A 19,563-nucleotide genomic window follows, 5' to 3' on the forward strand; every position below is an offset into this window, starting at 1 on the left:
AATCGAACCGATGACCTTTGAGAATCTAGCTGGCTTGGAAAGGTTCATGTGGTGGTCGCGCACTAATTAGGAGGATTCAGGGAGTCAAATGACTTGATCCAACGATTAACGCAAAATCATTTGCACGTTCTACGCAAACTCCATAATTTCAATTCCCTCTTTCACAATCTGTCGACGTTTCTCGGCGAAGCTTCAGATCTCCGTTTTTCCCAAATCTCAGGTGATTTTTTTCTTCATCGTCGTTACGTTCGCTGTTAGAGATTGATTCTCGTCTTCTTAGCTTTCCCATTTACGATTTAAGTTTTTTTTTCTTCTTCTTCTATGTCTCCTGTTTGATTGTAGTATGGAGGTAGCTGATTCTCGGAACAAATTGCATTCCCGGTTACGTTTATGGGAATTTCCCGATCAGTACATCATCGAGCCAGCTGATGGCTCAGGCGCTCATTGTTTGGATATTAGTCGTGTCGATGCTTCCATGAAGCTCATCGGTTGGTTTTTAACTTCTTGATTCGTTTTTTATATTGCTTTTACTGGCAATGGTTGATTTCTTTGCCTCAAATGCTCAGATCAAGTTCCAGAAAGCAATTCCGTGCGTGTCCCTAAAATCCATTCCATATTTGGTGTGGTTGGGATGTTGAAGCTCCTTGCAGGTTAGAAACAATTATCATGTTGAAAAAATACTGTATATAGATAGCCTTGTTTATGCTTCATGTTTTTGTGGTCAGTTTCCATTTTAGATCTGAGACATATCTATCCGTGAGCTTCTTTTTTTATATTAGATTGCATATTCTTTCACTTCAGGATCGTATTTGGTGGTTGTAACCGAGAGTGAACGTGTTGGCTCGTTTCTGGGCCATCCTATATTCAAAATTACAACGCTTAAGGTTCTTCCTTGTGATCATTCACTTAAAAACTCGCCTGAAGAACAGGTAAACCATATGCGCCGGTTTTTTTCTTTTTTTCCTGTTGAGTATGTAATGATGGTTATCAGAATCTCAAAGTATTGTATCAATTCCGGCAGAAAAAGATGGAGACTGAGTTCTCCAAGCTGCTGAGTGTCGCGGAAAAGACAACTGGTCTCTATTTCTCATATGAAGTTAACTTAACACTGAGGTATTCGGCGATCTTTTTCTTTATGATGTTCTATGGTTACACATTGTTGTTGATAACATTAATTACATATGTTTTATTTCTGTACTAAGGCATGCACAAACCAATTTTATCTAAAAATATCTGATATACTCTGACAGGATTATTTACTTTTAGTTTGATCTTTATTTTTGCTATTTCAGCTCACAACGCTTGCATGATTTAGGTGATGAGTCTAAGTCACTTCCTCTGTGGAGACAGGTGACCATATAGCTACTTCTGTGAAATTTCTCAAACTCCTTGAGAAACATTAGTTAGTCTTTCCTTGTTGTATGTCTTTGGCAGAACTGAAAATAACTTCTGTTGGTGCTGCGTTCTTTTTGACAGGCTGAGCCGAGGTTTCTTTGGAACAATTACATGTTGGAAGTTCTAATCGATAATAAGGTGTGTATCCCTGAAGTTCTCTAAATTTATCACATCCCCTTGTTTTCCTACTTACAGAATGTCTTACCCTTGTTTTCTTATGTTGTATTAATTTTGCAGCTTGATCAGTTCTTGCTTCCAGTAATTCAAGGGAATATCCTTTGTTATCACTCCCATTTCTCCCAATTTCTCTCAATTTCTCTTGATGGTTACGCTTTATTATATAATGAAATTTTCCTTAACCTGTAATCACGCTTTAATAGTTTTGAAACTGCCATTGGAAGAGACATCGTTGACGTTACTCTGATTGCAAGAAGATGCACTAGGAGAAACGGTACATATCTATCTCTATGTGCTATTTTTACTCGTTGTACTGATTTCAAGTAGTTCAATAGTTTCTATAGATTTTATTGTATTAACTTCTAGCGTGAATGTGTTAGTACGTAGCTGGGACTTCAGTCATTTTTTTTACTACTAGGACCTTCTAACCAAACAATTATAGCAAGAAACCTAGATATTGACTGAACTTGCTGGGACTTGTTATGAGAATAGGAAAGTGTGATGGTTGGCACCTTAGCATCAGTTTAAACTTAGTATTAGATAGATGGGAGACATATATGTCCTTGTCTGCAGGAAAAATGAGATGATGGGTATTGTGTTGTAATTGTTTCTTCCACCTTGGATCATTTACAAGGTACACGTATGTGGCGAAGAGGAGCTGATCTCGATGGCTATGTTGCTAATTTTGTGGAGACTGAGCAAATTGTACAGATGAATGGATATTCGTCATCATTTGTTCAGGTAGTGTTGACTTGCTTGGATATTATGTGTCCCATTGTGCTGTAAATCTTTTGTCATTTCATAGATAACATTATTTACATGCTGTTTTTGCATACAACTTTTCTCGAGACCGAGTTATCCACAACTGAATTCGTAATGTTATTTTAACTCCAATGTTTGCAGGTCAGAGGATCCATGCCTTTTATGTGGGAGCAAATTGTAGATCTGACTTACAAGCCCAAATTTGAGATTGTTCAACCTGAAGAAGCTGTGAGTATTATTTTTAACTAACCACTTGCTCTTTTGGTAGTTTAAGTAACTTGTACTGGGTGCTTCTCTTGCAGACACGAATAGCTGAGCGTCACTTTTTGGACCTAAGGAAAAAATATGGATCAGTTTTGGCAGTTGATCTTGTTAATAAGGTACAGTTATGTGACTCAAGGTGTCATACAGGTCATGTTTGTGCGTTGCATAAATCTACTTCAACTTTTTATTCCTTAATATCTCTTTAATCAGCATGGCGGTGAGGGGCGCTTAAGCGAGAAGTATGCTAGTGTTATGCAACACATTACTGGAGATGATATAAGGTAGTCAATCTGTTCGAATAATGTGCTTCTTAGATGGTTTGCTTATTGTCTTCAACTCATTAAAGGAGGTGTCGTATCCTGTAGATATCTGCACTTCGATTTCCATCAAATCTGTGGGCATATTCATTTTGAGCGCTTATCAATTCTGTATGAGCAGATCGAGGGATTTCTCGAACAAAATGGGTATGAAAATTCTAGTTATGTAATCTTGAATAATTATATACAAAAAATGGCATGTCAGTTTACATTTTCTGAATTATACAGGTACTTTCTGTTGAATGAAAAGGGTGAGAAAATGAAGGAGCAGCTTGGTGTTGTTCGATCAAACTGCATAGATTGCTTAGACCGTACAAATGTCACCCAGGTTAGTCATATAATACTATGATGCTGCTGATCTAACCTCATTGGCCTTTGCTAATCCATGCTGCATACATCCTGCCAAGTGCAGAGCATGATAGGTCGAAAGATGCTTGAACTTCAACTCAAAAGGATCGGTGTTTTTGGCGCTGAAGAAACTATAAGCTCACATCTGAATTTTGATGAACGCTATAAAATATGTCAGTCTCCAATCGTTGTAGGAATTTTGATATTGCAGTACTTAGATGTAAAATTCCGAAGTTATATGTGTTGCTTATGTGCTTTCGCCTTTCAGTATGGGCTAATCATGGTGATGAAATCAGCATTCAGTACTCTGGTACTCCTGCCCTTAAAGGAGATTTCGTCAGGTACTTTTGCCATATGTTTAATTTTGAGTCTGAATAAGTCCTTGCTATAAGGCAATATGCAGTATGCACCTATGGTAAAGGAGTGTTTTGTTGAAATGTGTCTCTAACCGGCTCAATTCTAGGTATGGACATCGGACTGCCCATGGTGTCCTTAAAGATGGTTGGAGCTCCCTCGTACGCTACTACCTGAATAATTTTGCTGATGGAACTAAGCAGGTCAGTGGTTTTTCATTCACAGCAACAATACTTGTATCATCTAATAATATTCAGTTGTATACCTAGAACTGTGTGCTACCACTTACCCCTGTAACTGGATTGTGTCCTGACTCTAGTTAATATGGCTGCGTGCAACAGGATGCAATTGATCTCCTGCAAGGGCACTACATAGTTGCTATGAGCCGAGACATGGCACCTGTGCCTCAAAAGGGAGGCCTCGAGGCTGTAGCCGTAAGCATTCATCAATGAACTATTTCTCACCTTCTTAGCACACAAAGAATTCTACTCTTATAACAAAGTTATTTTATTTCTCAGAACTTCCCAGTGGCATTGTTCGTGGTTCTGATCAGTTTTTGGTTTGCAACAATGTCTCTGAAGCAAGGTAAGTCGGATCTTTCTTTCGCTGAATATTAAGATTTACTTTCAAACTAAATCTAAAACTATGCAAATTTCTGAGCAGCTGGGAGTGATTATAAGCATAAGCACTTGTTCTTTTCATTGCTGTGGACGGGAATTTGTGTGGGCATGACTGCACTAGTGAGGGCCAATGGTCGGATCTTCTGCAACCGGCCTCGTCTGCACAAGCCCAGATCCTGATTTATTTTCTTCACTGGGGTGACCATTGTGATCACTAACTAAGACATGGAGCTCAAGTCGGAGCCAAAAGTTTTCTCTATTTGTTATTTCATTGTATCAAAGTTGGACCTTGTGACGCCAACTAGAGGCAATTGTCTCTGGTGGATAGCCCTTAAGATTTCAAAAACCTGTTTCAACCATCAATTACTGGATACAGTTACACATGTTTCTTCTTCATATTCATTCTTGCTATGCTTTCATGGTTACTTGTACCCAAAGTGTCCAAAATTCAAATTCACAAGACTAGGAAAAGGATGTATATATGTTCTCTTATTGGGAACAAGCTAATCTATTTTGTAAATAATGGTCCTGATTCTTCGTCAAAAGAGTGGAGCACGAAGTTCACATTTGAGTTACCCGCCAAATCTAGCTCCCTATTTTCAAAATTTTGTTCATTTCGAGTTTTTGAATTGCAAAGAGAGCCGATGCTAGCTAACCTATGCTGATCGTCTGATCCTTGAGTTACTTAGACTAATAGACTGAGAAAGTGACTATTCTAATGTTGTTTCCACCTTAGATAGTGTACGTTGTTGTTAGGACCTATTATTTTAAGAGATGTACATCTACGCTCTGTTAGATATTTTCTGCGTTTGTTTCTCAGAGATTTCGGTACTGCATTGTTGCTTAATCAAATATTGATATTTGGTTTTCAGGTAAAAGCTAGAGGGAGGTTGGCGGGAAAAAACATTAAGGATTCAAACAAACCAAAGAGGCCTCCCTAGTTCAGGAAGCAGTTCCAGGCAATAACCATATCTGAATGATTTGCTACATTTGTTGAACTTAAACCAAATATTAATCATTTATGGTAAGATCTACAGTTTAAAAAATGGGTCAAATTCCTTACAAAAAGAATAATGGAATCAATCAAAACTTGGAAAAACCAGAGAGAAAAGCACACAACCTGCAATCTCTGACTTTCCTATCAATAGAGGAAACAAAAAATAAAAAAGAATAAAGGAACTCTCTTACCTTTTCTCAACTTTCTCAGTTTCCTTCAAAACTCGTTCAAAACACCTTTGAGAAGATCCAATCCTTCTGCAGAGATGCTCCTCCTCTTATGCGACTTAGGGATCTCAATCCGAGGAGGCGGTTCGAGCGAGAAACAGACAACCACTACAGTAAGATTGTCACAGCTGTTGCGTTGAAGTGCCTCCTTGACCAGAGCTTGAGAGGATTTCTCAGGATCATTATGCTGCATCAGCTCCCTTCTCACCATTGTCACTGCACACTGGCTGCTCATCACATCCCAGAGTCCATCACATCCCATAATAAGAAACTCATCCTCCTCCGTCAGCACAATCTCCTCCAGCTCAGGCTCACAGCTAAGCGGACAGAGTGAACCTTTAGCTCCCTTAATGTGCCAATCTCCTAAAGCTCGAGCCACAGAGAGCTGCCCGTTAAGATAGCCATCATAAATAACACCACCAAGCTTCTCAATACGTAGCCTCTCAGAAGTACAGTTTGGCTTGTGATCCTTTGATAGCTCAATGGCTCTGCCACGTTTCCCCAACACCGCTCTGGAGTCACCAGCGTTTGCAATCAACATGGTCTTGTCCAAGATGAGAGCAGTGAGTGCAGTGGTGCCAGATGATCTATCGAGACAAGAAGCATCAGCTAAAGCATGATCAGTCTTCACAAAAGCACTCCTAGTTGCCTTCTTAGTGCTGGTTGGGAAGTGTTTGTCTTCCATTACAAGCTTCATAATGTTCTCCTTTGTGAATGATGCAGCATCAACACCTCCATGTCCATCAAACACCTTCATATAACAACCACATTTGATGAACAAGCATTTTCAAACAAAGCATATTTTGAATGATTCAGATATCTTTTATACCCCATAGAAAGCTCCAGTGGATGATCCAATATGATCAGTGAGATCATCCACACAAATGAATTCATCTTCCATCGATCGCTTCGGTCCTTTATCAGACCAGCTCCCAGATCTGAACACAGGCTGGAATGTTGAATTGACTCCTTCCGGAGATTTTGCACCAAATCTCTCATCTCCCTCCTGAGAACAATCATTAAATTGAAACAATTCATCAAGAACAATCATTAAATTGATCTTAGCTACATTATCTTTGTTCTGTTCGTGATCGCGCAATGTCAAATCAAGAGCATTTGAAGAGAATCAAGATTATATATAAAAGAAATTAAAAAAAAAGCAAAGAAGAGATGAACCAACGGAATCGATCAACCAAGCAGTGCTATTGCAATGACGCATGGCAGAGATGTTCCTAGGAGGCTTGCCAGAGGAGCTGAGGTTAGCCATTTTGTCATCTGTAACATCATCCAAAGTGTTTATCATCGGAGAAACTTCAGTTACCGGTGCCATTTCCAGATTCCGATCAAAAGCTTTCCTTTTTTTGTCAAAATCATTCATTCCTTTTAAATATATTACAAAAATAGCTGTTTTCCTTTCTTTCTTCTCCTTATTTTACTCGCCAGTTAGCTCTCTGGCTGCCACGTGTGCTCCCATTTCCATTTCTTAAATTTTGAATTAATTTTGAATTAGTTTCATATTCATTGCGTCTCCTTCCTCTGCACTTCTGCAGAACACAGAGCAGTGTACTGTGTAGCTTTGAGCGAAAGATGAAGGCTTTGTCTGGGTTTTACTCTCTCAGGCAGACCCATTTCTTACTGGCGTCGTTTCTATTGGAACGTGGTCGAGTGTTGATCAGTCTTTGAGTCTATTTCCAGAACCCTAACAATGGTACACTTTTATCTTGATCTCTCTTTACATTCCTTATCCGTTTTTTGTTTGTTTATTTCTAATTTACAGAGGATTACAACATTTTTTTTAATGAATCTGGGTCTCTACCCTAGTACAATTAGCCATTACACAATTGCAAAAGCTCGTTTTTTTGGGTTATTAGATAGCAAAAGGTGTTGACTTGAGAAGTTCTTTTTGCGCACTAACTCTAGTTCGCAAAAGCTGAGATTTTTCAGTATCTAACATCTGAGTGTTATGTATAGTATTTTGAAGGAGCTTCTCATTGTGATGAGGAAGTAATTATATGAGATAGCGAGTAGATTGGGGAAAGATGAATTGATGCTACCACTGAGTCAGATGGATAGGAGTGAGTGAGAGTTGAATCTGTGAAACAATGATCTCTCGCTTTCCACCTAGTACAATGGGCACTCAATTACTTGCTCTAACATTCCGTCACCCTTAATGAGAAAGCCAAAGGTCAATCATATATTTTCCTCAACATTCCATTCATTCTTTCAGTTCTGATTATGATTTGCTTTGTAATGGTGGTCATTTTAGTGACTCCATAACTTAACCTTACTTTCTCTTTACGTTGTGAAACAGAAAGCTACTGAAATTGAGAAGATGGCGGTGGTTTTTGCTTATGCTCATCATTTGCAAGGCAGTTCCGTGTACCTTTACAAGGACTCACCACAAATGTCTTTTAGAGACCCCAGGTTCTGAACATCAGCAGCACGGTTTTCACATTTGGTTCTCTCATCGGTAGAGTTGTCAAAGTTGCTATGGATGCTGTTGAAGGCGCTTTTACCACCACTCTACTCAGGGTCATCATGCATGAGCATCATGGAACGTAAGTAAGAGACTGAAATGTGGTTGCTTGATGATTGTTATGTGTTTGTCTATCAAAAGCTATATTAATTCCGTTTTTGTGTTTTGCTCATGGATAATTAAATGAGTCTCTTCTCATGTGGTCTTCTTTACCTTTGATTCAACCGCATTACGCTTGCTGATTCAGTTTCCTGTCTTGGATGGTTCTGCTATCTACTTTAATTTCTAGCACGACAGCATGTAAGTTTCCTCATGTCCATATTCGATTTACTGACTGGTTGGTTTATGTTTAACATTGGAAGCTCTACTGTTCATGGAGTTTGAGAAAGTGGCCATAATTGGCCCTCAGAGATCAACATTCACCTGTGTAGTAGCTCCGTGGCAGAGAGATTCCCTGGAAGCTTGCCTGACGAGCTGAGATTCGCCATTATGTCATCTGCAACCTCCAAAGTGTTCATCATCAGAGAAACTTCAGTCACCGGTACCATTTCCAGATTCCACTTTCTTTTTGTCAGAATCATCTCTTTTTAAGTTTTAAATTAAAAAAAATACCTTTCTTCATTCTTCCTCCTTATTTTACTCACCATTTAGCTCCTGCCACATATGCTTCCAAATCCAACTTTTTATAGTTAAATATTAAAATTATTTGTTTATTCGTTTCCCGTTCTTTCCGTTTCCTTCACAGAGCAGTGTAACAAGAAGCTTAAGAGAGAAATGAAGCTTGTGTCTGGTTTTATTCTCAAGCAGACCCAGTACTTAACGTCAATTTCCATAACTCCAATTGTACACTTTCATCTCTGACTCTTTTCCATTGCTGCTTCAAATTTTTTTTGTTAAACAGAGGATTATGAAAGTTTGATGTTGTGCATTTGGGTCTTTATCTAAGTACAGTTAGCTACCGAAAAATTACAAGATATCACTGACTGGTCTTTTTGGTATTTTAAGGAGCTTCAGAGTTTGTTGTGGAAGTAATCATACGAGATAGAGAGTGGGTTGGGGAGATAAAGTGAAAGTTCACTGAGACAGAAAGATATGAGTGAGTGATAATTGAATCTGTGACACCATTACATATTGAAGATCTCTGCAAGGTGCAGATATAAAAGTACATAGGCTGGAGCTTAGTAGCTTTTGGGGATTATTTGTGGTGTGTGGAGGGACATGCTTTCTTGCTCTTGCATTGTATACAGTGTTGATGATACGTCAATGTTCTGAAGAACCAGAGGCTATGCCATCTAGGGAGAAGCAGCCTGAAGATATCTCTGTCGGTGGTCCGAGTGGCTGCAACTAAAGTGGTTCCAGCAAATACAAATAATATGCAGGAGAGAGACCTTTATGCTCTAGTACGTAACTAAATAATACCTCTTTGTTGATAAAACTTGAGATCAAAACTCTATTTGTAAATAATAATCATTTCGATTAATATTTCTCTGAATATTTATCGATTAAAAATTCATTTAATATTTTATCAGTTTCGTCTCTATTATCTTCCTGTCAACACAGTGTAGTGCGTACAGAAAAGCTTGAGTAAAAGATGAAGTTTGTGTCTGGGTTTTAATTTTTAGGCTTCATTTTTTTTTTGGCGTTGTCGACATCGGAACATAGTGGAGTTTTGATCTGACTTTGAATCATCGGAACATAGTGGAGTTATGGTACACTTTCATCTCTGTCTCTGTTCCCATTGTTTCTCCCACTTTTTTGTGTCTTCCATATTTGCAGAGTATAAAAAGATTTGATTTTTGTGAATCAGGGCCTCTATCCTAGTACAATTAGCCATTAAAAAATTGCAAACACTCGTTTCTTGGGGTTTAGAAAGTTAAAAGGTGTTGACTAGAGAAGTTTTTTTTTGTGCACTAACTCTAATCCGCAAAAGTTAAGATTTTTGAGTATCTAACATCTGAGTGGAATTTTTTGTATTTGAAGGAGCTTTTCACAGTGATGAGGAAGTAATCATATGAAATCGAGAGTGGGTTGGGGAAAGATGAAGAATATGAGTGAGTGAGAGAGTTGAATCTGTGAACGCTATTACATAAAGAGGATCTCCACTATAATGGGCACTCAATTACTTGCTCCACCATTCCCTCACGCATAATGAGAAAGTGAAAGGTCAAACATAATTCTTCCCTCAACATTACATTTCAGCTTTTAGTTCTGATTATATTTTGCTTCGTAATGGTGTGTTAATTTCAGTGACGCATGTCTTGACCTTCCTCTCTTTTTATTTTGTGAAACAGGAAGCTGCAGAAATTGAGAAGATGAAGTGGTTCCTGCTTATGTTCATCATCTGCGATGCAGTTTCCTTACAAGGACTCACTAAAATTGTCTCTGCTAGACCCCAAGTTGTGAACATTGGCGCGGTTTTCACATTCGATTCTCTCATCGGTAAAGTCATCAAAATTGCTATGGATGCTGCTGTTGAAGACGTAAATGCTAGCCCCAGCATTCTTAACACCACGACACTTAAGATCATCATGCATGACACAAAATTTAATGGATTCATGAGCATCATGGAACGTAAGTGAGACTTCTCTGTGATTGTTGAATTATTACTATGTACTTTTTTGTCGAATGTTCAGTTATTTCCTTTTTATTTTTTTGGTCATGTAGAATTCAAAAAGTCTGTTCTTTACCTTTGAACCAACTTTTTATGCTTGCTGATTCATTTTTATGTCTTGGATTGTTCCTTTATCTACTTTAGTTTCTAATACTACAACACACAAGTATTCGATTTACTGACTGATTGGTTTATGTATCATATTAAAAGCTCTACAGTTCATGGAGTCTGAGACAGTGGCCATAATTGGCCCTCAGAGATCAACCACCGCCCGTGTAGTAGCTCATGTTGCAACAGAACTAAAAATTCCTATACTATCCTTCTCTGCCACAGACCCTACTATGTCTCCTCTGCAGTTCCCTTTCTTCATCAGAACCGCACAAAATGATCTCTTCCAGATGGCCGCCATAGCAGACATTGTTCAATTCTATGGTTGGAGAGAGGTGGTAGCAATATACGGCGATGATGATTACGGCCGAAATGGGGTAGCTTCCTTGGGAGACAGGTTAGCGGAGAAGCGTTGCAGAATATCATACAAAGCAGCTTTGCCCCCCAAACCTACTAGGGAGAACATCACCGACTTGCTGATTAAGGTAGCTTTGAGTGAGTCAAGGATCATCGTCATTCATGCTTCTTTTATCTGGGGACTAGAGTTGTTCAATGTGGCTCAGAATCTCGGTATGATGAGCACTGGTTATGTGTGGATTGCTACCAACTGGCTTTCTACAATCATAGACACAGACTCTCCGCTGCCGTTGAACACCATAAATAACATTCAAGGGGTCATTGCACTGCGCCCGCACACCCCCAACTCTATCATGAAGCAGGACTTCGTTCAAAGGTGGCATAACTTAACCCATGTTGGACTGAGCACTTATGGACTGTATGCTTATGACACTGTCTGGCTGCTTGCTCAGGCCATTGATGATTTCTTCCAAAAAGGTGGAAACGTATCTTTTTCGAAGAATCCAATTAGATCTGAGCTTGGGGGTGGAAATTTGCACCTTGATGCTCTGAAAGTCTTTGATGGAGGAAAGATATTTCTTGAGAGCATCTTACAGGTTGATAGAATCGGCTTGACTGGTAGGATGAAGTTTACTAGAGACAGGAACCTTGTCAACCCAGCATTTGATGTGCTTAATGTCATTGGCACTGGTTACAGGACAATAGGTTACTGGTCTAATCATTTAGGCTTGTCTGTGGTGCCGGCTAACGAGTGGAAGAACACATCTTTTTCGGGACTAAAGCTTCATAGTGTTGTCTGGCCAGGACAGACAACAAAAATTCCCCGTGGATGGGTGTTCTCGAATAATGGAAGACATTTGAGGATTGGAGTTCCAAATCGTTACAGGTTCGAAGAGGTAGTCTCAGTTAAAAGCAACGGGATGATCACTGGCTTCTGTGTTGATGTCTTCACTGCCGCTATTAACTTATTACCTTATGCAGTTCCGTTTGAGCTTGTAGCTTTTGGGAATGGTCATGACAATCCAAGTAACTCTGAGCTTGTGCGCTTGATAACGGCTGGGGTGAGTGAATGAATAATAAGCACTTTCCTAGAACCTGTTATGTTGATGGCTCTGTTGGTGGGTGTATTTTACATGTTTTGTGGATGAAACTTTTTTGTACACAGGTCTACGATGCAGGTGTTGGTGATATTACCATCATAACAGAGAGAACCAAAATAGCAGATTTTACTCAGCCCTATGTGGAGTCAGGCCTAGTGGTTGTGGCTCCTGTTCGGAAGTTGGGTACCAGTGCTATGGCGTTCTTGAGGCCGTTCACACCCCAGATGTGGCTTATTGCAGCTGCGTCTTTCCTCATAGTCGGTGCTGTCATTTGGTGTCTGGAGCACAAACACAATGACGAGTTTCGAGGCTCTCCTCGTAGACAAGTTATCACTACTTTCTGGTGAAAGCAGAACAAGCTCCAACTAGATGAACTCATTTCCAAACACTCTACAATCTTTCCAGTTCTTTTCTCTGAAATATTTCGTTGTTTTGCAGGTTCAGCTTTTCAACTCTCTTCTTCTCACATAGTAAGTGTTTAGTCGTTTTCCATTTAAAACTGGCAAGAAGGTTTCCAATGTTCTCTGCTGAATCTATACAGGAGAGACAACCACCAGCAATCTTGGAAGAATAGTGCTGATAATTTGGCTATTCGTAGTTCTCATAATTAACTCAAGTTATACGGCGAGCCTCACATCAATTCTCACAGTTCATCAGCTGTCTTCGCCAATCAAAGGCATAGAAACTTTGCAAACAAATCATGATCCTATTGGGTATCCACAAGGCTCCTTTGTCAGAGACTATCTGGTCCACGAACTCAATATCCATGAGTCAAGGCTTGTCCCTCTTCGCTCTCCAGAGGAATATGATAAGGCCTTGAGAGATGGTCCAGGAAAAGGTGGTGTTGCTGCTGTTGTTGATGAACGTGCTTACATAGAGCTTTTCCTTTCAAATAGATGTGAGTTCGGCATAGTTGGTCAAGAGTTCACTAAAAACGGATGGGGATTTGTGAGTATCGTTCTGAGTATGTTGTCACTGCATATAAACATCTCCCTACATGTTTGATGTCAAACAGTAGCCTGCAATTTATTTCTGAATCTGATATAGTGATAGTGCATGAACTGATGATGATATGTATTTTTTCTTTCCCTCTGTTCAGGCATTTCCGCGTAACTCGCCTTTGGCGGTGGATGTCTCCGCGGCAATTCTGCAGCTATCAGAAAATGGAGATATGCAGAGAATTCGGGACAAATGGTTGCTGAGGAAAGCATGCTCTCTGCAAGGCGCAGAGATAGAAGTGGATAGGCTGGAGCTTAAGAGCTTTTGGGGATTGTTTGTGGTGTGTGGAGTGGCATGCATTCTTGCTCTTGCAGTGTATACAGTGTTAATGATACGTCAGTTTGGGCAACAATATCCTGAAGAAGCAGAAGGATCTATCAGGAGAAGAAGCTCACCATCCGCACGTATCCACTCCTTTATCTCCTTTGTTAAAGAGAAAGAAGAAGATGCCAAGACTCGGTCCTCTAGGGGAAGGCAGCTTGAAGATATCTCCGTTAATGGTTCAAGTCGCTGCAACTAAAGTGTTTCCAGCAAAAACAATGCACCAAAGAGACCTTATAATGGCTCTAATATGTACTGACCCCTCTTTTTGTTGCTACACATGAGATCGAGCTCTGTTTTGATTTTAATCTCATGGCCACTTTGAGTAAATAAACGCTTCTAAATGTTTCTTCACATCACATGGTGACAAAGGTAAAAAGCTCACATTTCACAGATAAAGCACCAAGAGTATAGGAAAACTTAAACATCCCGAGGAAGCATTTATGGAATCCCAAGCTAGTGGTATGGATCTGTTCTTATTAATGTGTTCATCAAATACAGCAGGAACGTTGAAAAAGGCAACAGAGAAAAGAAAGTCATCCATCAGAGAGAAACGAAGCAGCAGCGTCTTGCTGTTTTGCACCAACAGAGAAGAACTCGGAGATAACTTCAAGGGGCATCCCCTTTGTCTCCGGTACCTTGAGGTACACAAAAACCCATGCGACAGCACAGACGATTGCATAAATGCCGAAGACTCCCGCCAGGCCAAGGGATTTGAGCATGACAGGGAGAGTGTAAGTGACGATTATATCACAGATCCAGAAAGTGAGGGCACAGATGGTGATGCAGAGACCGCGCACAGAGGTAGGGAAGATCTCTGAGCATAAGATGTTTGGGATGGCCCCAAAACCCATCACGAAACAGCTTAGGTACACCGTAACGCTGGCTGTCGATATCAATGCATTTGTTGTACCTCCAAGCTTCACCAAGCTTCCTACCACCAGTGTTACCAGCGACAGTATTAAAATGGGAATAGTGGAAAGCAACAGAGACCTGCAATCACGTTTTTTGTATTGTTACTTTTTCAAATTATACCATTCAGCTGAAAAAAAAGAAAGAAAAGCAGAGAGAGAACTCGCCTTCTTCCGGTTACATCCATTAACCTCATGGAAACAATAATGCAGGGAAGCATCAAGAGTGTGGTTAAGGCGCTAATGAGGAGCGATGCAGACTCTGCACCTATTCCAAGGTTTGTCAAAAGACTTGACACACCTGTTTCTTCTAATATTTGAGGTGTATAATACATTACTCCATTTATTCCTGCAAACTGCAAACAAGCTTCTTTTCCTTTGTTTTCTTCCATATTTAACTTGCTCTCTAGTTTTTACAGATAAAAAGGTATAGAAAAAGCATTACCTGTTGCAGTATCTGAAGCCCAACTCCAACTATCAAAGCTCTCTTTATCCCTGGTTCCTTCAGCTCCCTCCAACCTGGACCATCCTTAACCTCCTGTGGCAACATTGCAATCTCTCCTTTACCTCCAGGCATCATCGAAGCTTGGCTAACAAGTGCAGCAGCCTGAACATATCCATTCTCCTGATCAGGAACATCAGCTTCTGGGTGGAAGGAGAGAAGCGATCCACGTCGCGAGAAAGGATTGTTGTTGGCGTTGTTGTTGGCAGTTTCTTCGTGTATATACATTCTCTGTAGCCCTCCGTTGACTCTCTTACCATCTGCACCAACCTTGTCATTATACTTCCAAGCCAATTGCCATCCTCCGCCTATGCTTGTAGCTGTCGCTGTCTCACCCACGTTTGCCATAAACAAGCTGCTCTGTCGCCTCTGCATGGTCCCAATGGTCCGCTGGTTGGAGTCATCCGGCTCAGTGGTTGGCGGAGAAAGCAGAGGACTATTTAAGCTTTCATCTTGGTCAGAGCTATCTTCATTGTTTCTCTCTGGATCCCACTGGGACTCCTGCCTTCCCGTCATCCCCACTATACTTCCCATATTGGGGAAGACCATGCTGCGAGTTGACGTGCTCATGTTCTCAGAAGGGAGTTTTTCATGAATGCTACCAAAGAGAGTGACAAGTGGGTCCATGAGGGATCCACCACGCTGTAACATGCTGCCGTGTTGGGACGCCAATGCAAGAGAACTCTGTCCTTTCACTGGCTTAGCCATCCATGACTGTCCATCCTCTGGACCGTATAGTTTTATCTGATCTTTTCTCGGCAGTTCATGTCCACTCTCGCTATCCTCGTTGTCCGGTCCAATCACATATTCTTCTATCGACGTGTCTTTTCCTACACCAAGCCCTTCAACCAGCAGAGCAAGCTCGCCTAGATCACACCACAAGTTAGTCTAAGTTCAAAGTCGATAATTTATAGGTCTTAGTGTTCATCAAGACAAACCTGAAACATCTTCTCTGCCACGGAGTCTCTGCAAAACCTGTCTAGCTTCATCCATCCGCCCTTTGCTGACGAGCCACCTTGGAGATTCAGGTAAGAAGAAAGCCGCAAGTACAAAGTAGGCAATGGATGGAATTGACAGAACCCCGAGCATGAGCCTCCAGCTGGGAGATTCTTGAAGGGACATCCCAAAGACAAGACAATACGACAAAAACATCCCACCAGACCCACAGAATTGTGGGAAAGTGTTGAGTAATCCTCTGATCTCAGAAGGTGCGGTCTCAGAGATGTAGATTGGGACAAGAGTGACAGCTAGACCGATCCCAAAGCCATCAAGAAGCCTTGCGAAAAGGAGGACATAGACATTGGGAGACCAAAACATAACGATGCTACTCAGAAAATAGAGAAGAGACGAGAGTATAAGCATGGAACGCCGTCCTACTTTGTCAGAGACAGGGCCAGAGAAAGTTGTGATCAGAGTGGCTCCAATGAGAGACATTGCTACGATCAGTCCTTCTATCTTTGGTTCTTTCTCCAAATGAAATTCTTTCTTTATGTAAATTACAGCTCCTGCCACCAAAATAGAATCAACATTAACCATTACTCGCTTTCGTATAGTTGTTCCATGTTACAAAAAAAAAAAAAGATGAAGAAAGAAAGAGAGACACCTGCAATGGTAGCATTGTCCCAGCCCTGCAACATATTCCCTATTGCAGCGGCTAAAGCAACAAGCACTACACTCCTCATCTTCTTAATTTTTTCTCTAGTGATTTACTTCCTAAAATTAATAATCTAGTTTAAGACGAACATCACGCCTTTCTTCCTTCCCAAAAGAAACACCTTAATGTCCTAGATTCATTTCTTTTTCACAAGAATCTGATGGTTATTACCCTTAATATATGCGATTTAACAACAACAAAAACGAGTTGTTAAGTGTTTTGTATGTTTGTTTCTTTTGAAACAGAACAGAAAAAAAAACAAGTATAAAGTGATTTAATCAAATGCATGCAGCATTTTGAGAAGTGGTAATAAACGGTAAAGAGAGTTAGTCAAGAAGAGAGATAAAAGGAGAATGTGCCATGTCTACTATGACCGCTTCTTCTGTGTTTTTTTTTTTTTTTTCCGTAATTACCCAAATAATTAAAAGACAAAACAGAAAAAGAAATTTTTTTACCACAACTTCTTAACCAGCATACGCGCCTAACTACACATTAATCTAGCTGGTGAACTTCACTCTAACCTCTTGCTTAAAACCTCTAACTGAGAGAGAGTATCTCCCACACCTGTATGCATCTTAAGCGACTTGGCAGAAAAATTGGGCCGAGTAAAGCGCAAGGCCCATTTAAACTATCGACTCATTGCACGTGCCTATCATTAAAATCCGACCGGACGTTGAACCGGTCTTCTTACTATTTGAACTTTGGTTTTTCAATGATATCAATAAATCCCAAACCGACTCATCTTCTTCCCGCAACTTCATAATCTGCTTTCCCAATTCTCTCTTTCGTCGGAGGTCCTGTGAAACCTAGACATATCGCAGGTAAGTCGTAATTCACATAGTCAGAGTGAGATCTCGATTAATACTCTATTCTCTGATTTTTAATGGACATCATCGTATTCTATGGTTTATTTTATGCTGTTTCGGGTTTAATCTTGTAGGAAAAAAAATTTCGAGATTTGTTAATTTTTTAATGATCATCTATTGCAGTGATGCAAAATTCAAAGGTTCCACCTATTTCTGAACCAAAGAGAAAGAAGATTTCTACTCCAAAACAACCATTGAGCCAATTACCACCACGAAGCGTGAAAAGATCTTCAGCGAGGAACACATCGGACCAGGTTTTTGCGATTTCCAATCAACTAGAGGTGTCTCCTAATTCAGATGCATCTCCAGGAAACGAGTATAGAGCACTGAGACGCAAGTATATGCTGCTAGAGGAAGATAGTTTCGCATTGGAGAGAGAATTAAAGGAAGCTGAGGACGAGGTTAGAGCACTTGAAGATGAGAAGCTTGAGCTCTTGGACAAACTCGTTGTTTTGGAAGGTTTAGTTGATCCTTAGATTCTCCCTTAGCACTTGTCTTTGTCTTTGGCCTTATTCATATGTACAAGCCACCATATATAGTAACAACATTGATTCTGATTACACAACTTAGAAGTTTGGAGGTTGGTATAGAAAACTCTGAACCTCACTTTGTTGTTGGTGTCTTTCAAGATGATCAAAACTAATACAATGGTTTTGGAACAAAAGACATAAACTTACTACAGTTTCATACTAGTCTTGAGTCAAGAATCCATTTTGATTCTACTGTATGCGCAAACTCTTGCCAAGAAGTCTGTTGAGTCCCAAAGTTTAAATTTTGGTGTTACTCTGACTCTAGTGCTAAAAGCAACCCCAAGCTGTGACCAAAATGTTGTTTATTTGCACCACGTGTCCTTCATCCCCATTACGATGATAGATTAGATATTTATATTCAACAAGTATAACGTGTGGCTTAAAATCGATTCACCGCTTCAGACTCTGTTTTAGAACAAAGTCGAGTGCTTTCTTCTTCTCCTTGGCTCCTTTAGGCATATATGGCCGCGTCTCTAACTTCCCTTCCGACCACTTTGGGTCTGAACCATGGTGATGAGTGTTGCTACCGTTTTCTCCCCAAATCACCATTGCCAGGCCATCCTCTTGCCGTGAAGAGGAACATAATGGGTCACTCGCTGCATTACGAACTTAGTACAGTGAGGAGATTGGTCGTGACGGCAGCGACGGAGGGATCTAGAAAATCTAAAGAAAGTGAACCGTCTTGGGCGAATCCTGACTCGGATGAACCACCTCCTTGGGCTAGAAATGAAGGTAGTTCTTCTACGTCGCAAGAGAGCTTTGAGGTTCCCTTCTACGTTTATCTGCTAGCCTCCGCGATTACTGCCATTGCTGCTGTATGCTTCTTCTCTCTTTCACTCCCATTTTGTCTTTTAATTGCCGAATCAGTATCAAATTTTAATGCATCTTTTGGTCTCTATTGTAGATTGGTTCTGTTTTCGAGTACTCAAGCAAGAATCCAGTTTTTGGGGTATTGGATTCTGACAGCATCTTTTATACTCCTGTGCTTGGATTCTTTGCTCTTACTGGAATCCCAACTTCTGTGAGTTCCTTGTCTCTCTCCTTTCTTGTGTTCAGATTGATCCTTATGTTGCTCCTTCAGCTGAAAAAGAGTGGGGTTTTGCGTGTAGGTATATCTGTGGTTCAAATCCGTTGAAGCTGCAAATAAGGAAGCTCAAGAACAAGATAAAAGAGATGGCTTTCGTTAAAACCGTGTTGTGTGATTCTGCAACTAATACTGTGATTGTTTTCCTCCACATACTTTGAATATAATTCTGCATTTCGAATGAGCTTGCTTCTGTTCACTATTTATTACCTCTAGATTATTATTTTTCTCAACGATTTGTGAATTTTCCGTTGAGTGAATGCTGCAGTAATACTGCAGCTAATTAGAGTAAAGTAATGTGGAAGTTGCCTGCAATTTAATGCTCATCTCAACATTCCCATGTAAATGCATGCATCCTGGTTTAGTCGTTTAGACCACATGAGGTCAGTTTCGTCCTCTCTTTCGCGGATCAACAAGCAATCAGCGAGCTGATGGTAGTGTCACTTTTGGTTGCCACATTTTGACCTCATCCACAATGAGTTGCTAGAGAGATCCAACTTGTTATGGAAAGATGTTGCTTGCTTTCATTGGAGTCACAATATCAGTAGATGTTACTTCCTTGGCGCTTGAAGAAAGTAACAGG

General features: G+C 40.3%; 6 protein-coding genes across 15 annotated transcripts; 4 read left to right on the forward strand and 2 right to left on the reverse strand.

The window, feature by feature from the left end:
* The first annotated feature begins 6 nt into the window (after positions 1–6).
* Positions 7–4,668, forward strand: LOC17885768 (phosphoinositide phosphatase SAC7). Its single transcript, XM_023781987.1, has 21 exons — positions 7–220; positions 343–488; positions 567–650; positions 802–929; positions 1,022–1,113; positions 1,293–1,350; positions 1,477–1,533; positions 1,633–1,666; positions 1,766–1,846; positions 2,207–2,313; positions 2,476–2,562; positions 2,637–2,714; positions 2,809–2,879; positions 2,964–3,062; positions 3,144–3,243; positions 3,328–3,436; positions 3,532–3,604; positions 3,727–3,820; positions 3,959–4,051; positions 4,136–4,202; positions 4,281–4,668. The coding sequence occupies exons 2-21, from the start codon at positions 344–346 to the stop codon at positions 4,415–4,417; spliced, it is 1,794 nt and encodes a 597-aa protein (XP_023637755.1). The 5' UTR covers positions 7–220; position 343; the 3' UTR covers positions 4,418–4,668.
* A 562-nt stretch (positions 4,669–5,230) lies between these two features.
* Positions 5,231–6,838, reverse strand: LOC17885569 (probable protein phosphatase 2C 47). The gene is made up of 3 exons (XM_006292729.2): positions 6,642–6,838; positions 6,291–6,467; positions 5,231–6,212 (listed from the first exon to the last, which is right to left on the reverse strand). Exons 1-3 carry the CDS (start codon positions 6,789–6,791, stop codon positions 5,451–5,453), a joined length of 1,089 nt encoding a protein of 362 aa, XP_006292791.1. The 5' UTR covers positions 6,792–6,838; the 3' UTR covers positions 5,231–5,450.
* A 185-nt stretch (positions 6,839–7,023) lies between these two features.
* LOC17884863 (glutamate receptor 3.6) lies at positions 7,024–13,804 on the forward strand. Of its 10 annotated transcripts, none has more exons than XM_023782394.1 (14): positions 7,024–7,169; positions 7,433–7,646; positions 7,773–8,478; positions 8,683–8,780; positions 8,943–9,337; positions 9,560–9,646; positions 9,745–9,817; positions 9,918–10,100; positions 10,229–10,508; positions 10,759–12,074; positions 12,179–12,456; positions 12,552–12,583; positions 12,655–13,061; positions 13,213–13,804. In XM_023782394.1, exons 9-14 carry the CDS (start codon positions 10,250–10,252, stop codon positions 13,630–13,632), a joined length of 2,712 nt encoding a protein of 903 aa, XP_023638162.1. In that variant the 5' UTR covers positions 7,024–7,169; positions 7,433–7,646; positions 7,773–8,478; positions 8,683–8,780; positions 8,943–9,337; positions 9,560–9,646; positions 9,745–9,817; positions 9,918–10,100; positions 10,229–10,249; the 3' UTR covers positions 13,633–13,804. The 10 variants fall into 10 exon arrangements, with proteins under 10 accessions (XP_023638162.1, XP_023638164.1, XP_023638163.1 ...); XM_023782396.1 differs by lacking the exon at positions 9,745–9,817 and having other exon boundaries at positions 7,773–8,023; positions 8,185–8,478; XM_023782395.1 differs by lacking the exon at positions 9,745–9,817 and having other exon boundaries at positions 7,773–8,019; positions 8,185–8,478.
* Positions 13,805–13,890: 86 nt separating this feature from the next.
* LOC17886632 (monosaccharide-sensing protein 3) lies at positions 13,891–16,528 on the reverse strand. The gene is made up of 5 exons (XM_023782402.1): positions 16,450–16,528; positions 15,785–16,351; positions 14,790–15,712; positions 14,513–14,700; positions 13,891–14,426 (listed from the first exon to the last, which is right to left on the reverse strand). Exons 1-5 carry the CDS (start codon positions 16,526–16,528, stop codon positions 13,970–13,972), a joined length of 2,214 nt encoding a protein of 737 aa, XP_023638170.1. The 3' UTR covers positions 13,891–13,969.
* Positions 16,529–17,213: 685 nt separating this feature from the next.
* Positions 17,214–18,030, forward strand: LOC17886134. Its single transcript, XM_006292005.2, has 2 exons — positions 17,214–17,321; positions 17,490–18,030. The coding sequence occupies exon 2, from the start codon at positions 17,492–17,494 to the stop codon at positions 17,840–17,842; it is 351 nt and encodes a 116-aa protein (XP_006292067.1). The 5' UTR covers positions 17,214–17,321; positions 17,490–17,491; the 3' UTR covers positions 17,843–18,030.
* Positions 18,031–18,281: 251 nt separating this feature from the next.
* On the forward strand, positions 18,282–19,213 carry LOC17886733. Its single transcript, XM_023782329.1, has 3 exons — positions 18,282–18,711; positions 18,801–18,917; positions 19,006–19,213. Exons 1-3 carry the CDS (start codon positions 18,358–18,360, stop codon positions 19,081–19,083), a joined length of 549 nt encoding a protein of 182 aa, XP_023638097.1. The 5' UTR covers positions 18,282–18,357; the 3' UTR covers positions 19,084–19,213.
* The last annotated feature ends 350 nt before the right edge of the window (positions 19,214–19,563 follow it).

The sequence above is a fragment of the Capsella rubella genome, unplaced genomic scaffold (genome assembly GCF_000375325.1).
Source record: "Capsella rubella cultivar Monte Gargano unplaced genomic scaffold, Caprub1_0 scaffold_5, whole genome shotgun sequence".
Classification (NCBI taxonomy): domain Eukaryota; kingdom Viridiplantae; phylum Streptophyta; class Magnoliopsida; order Brassicales; family Brassicaceae; genus Capsella; species Capsella rubella.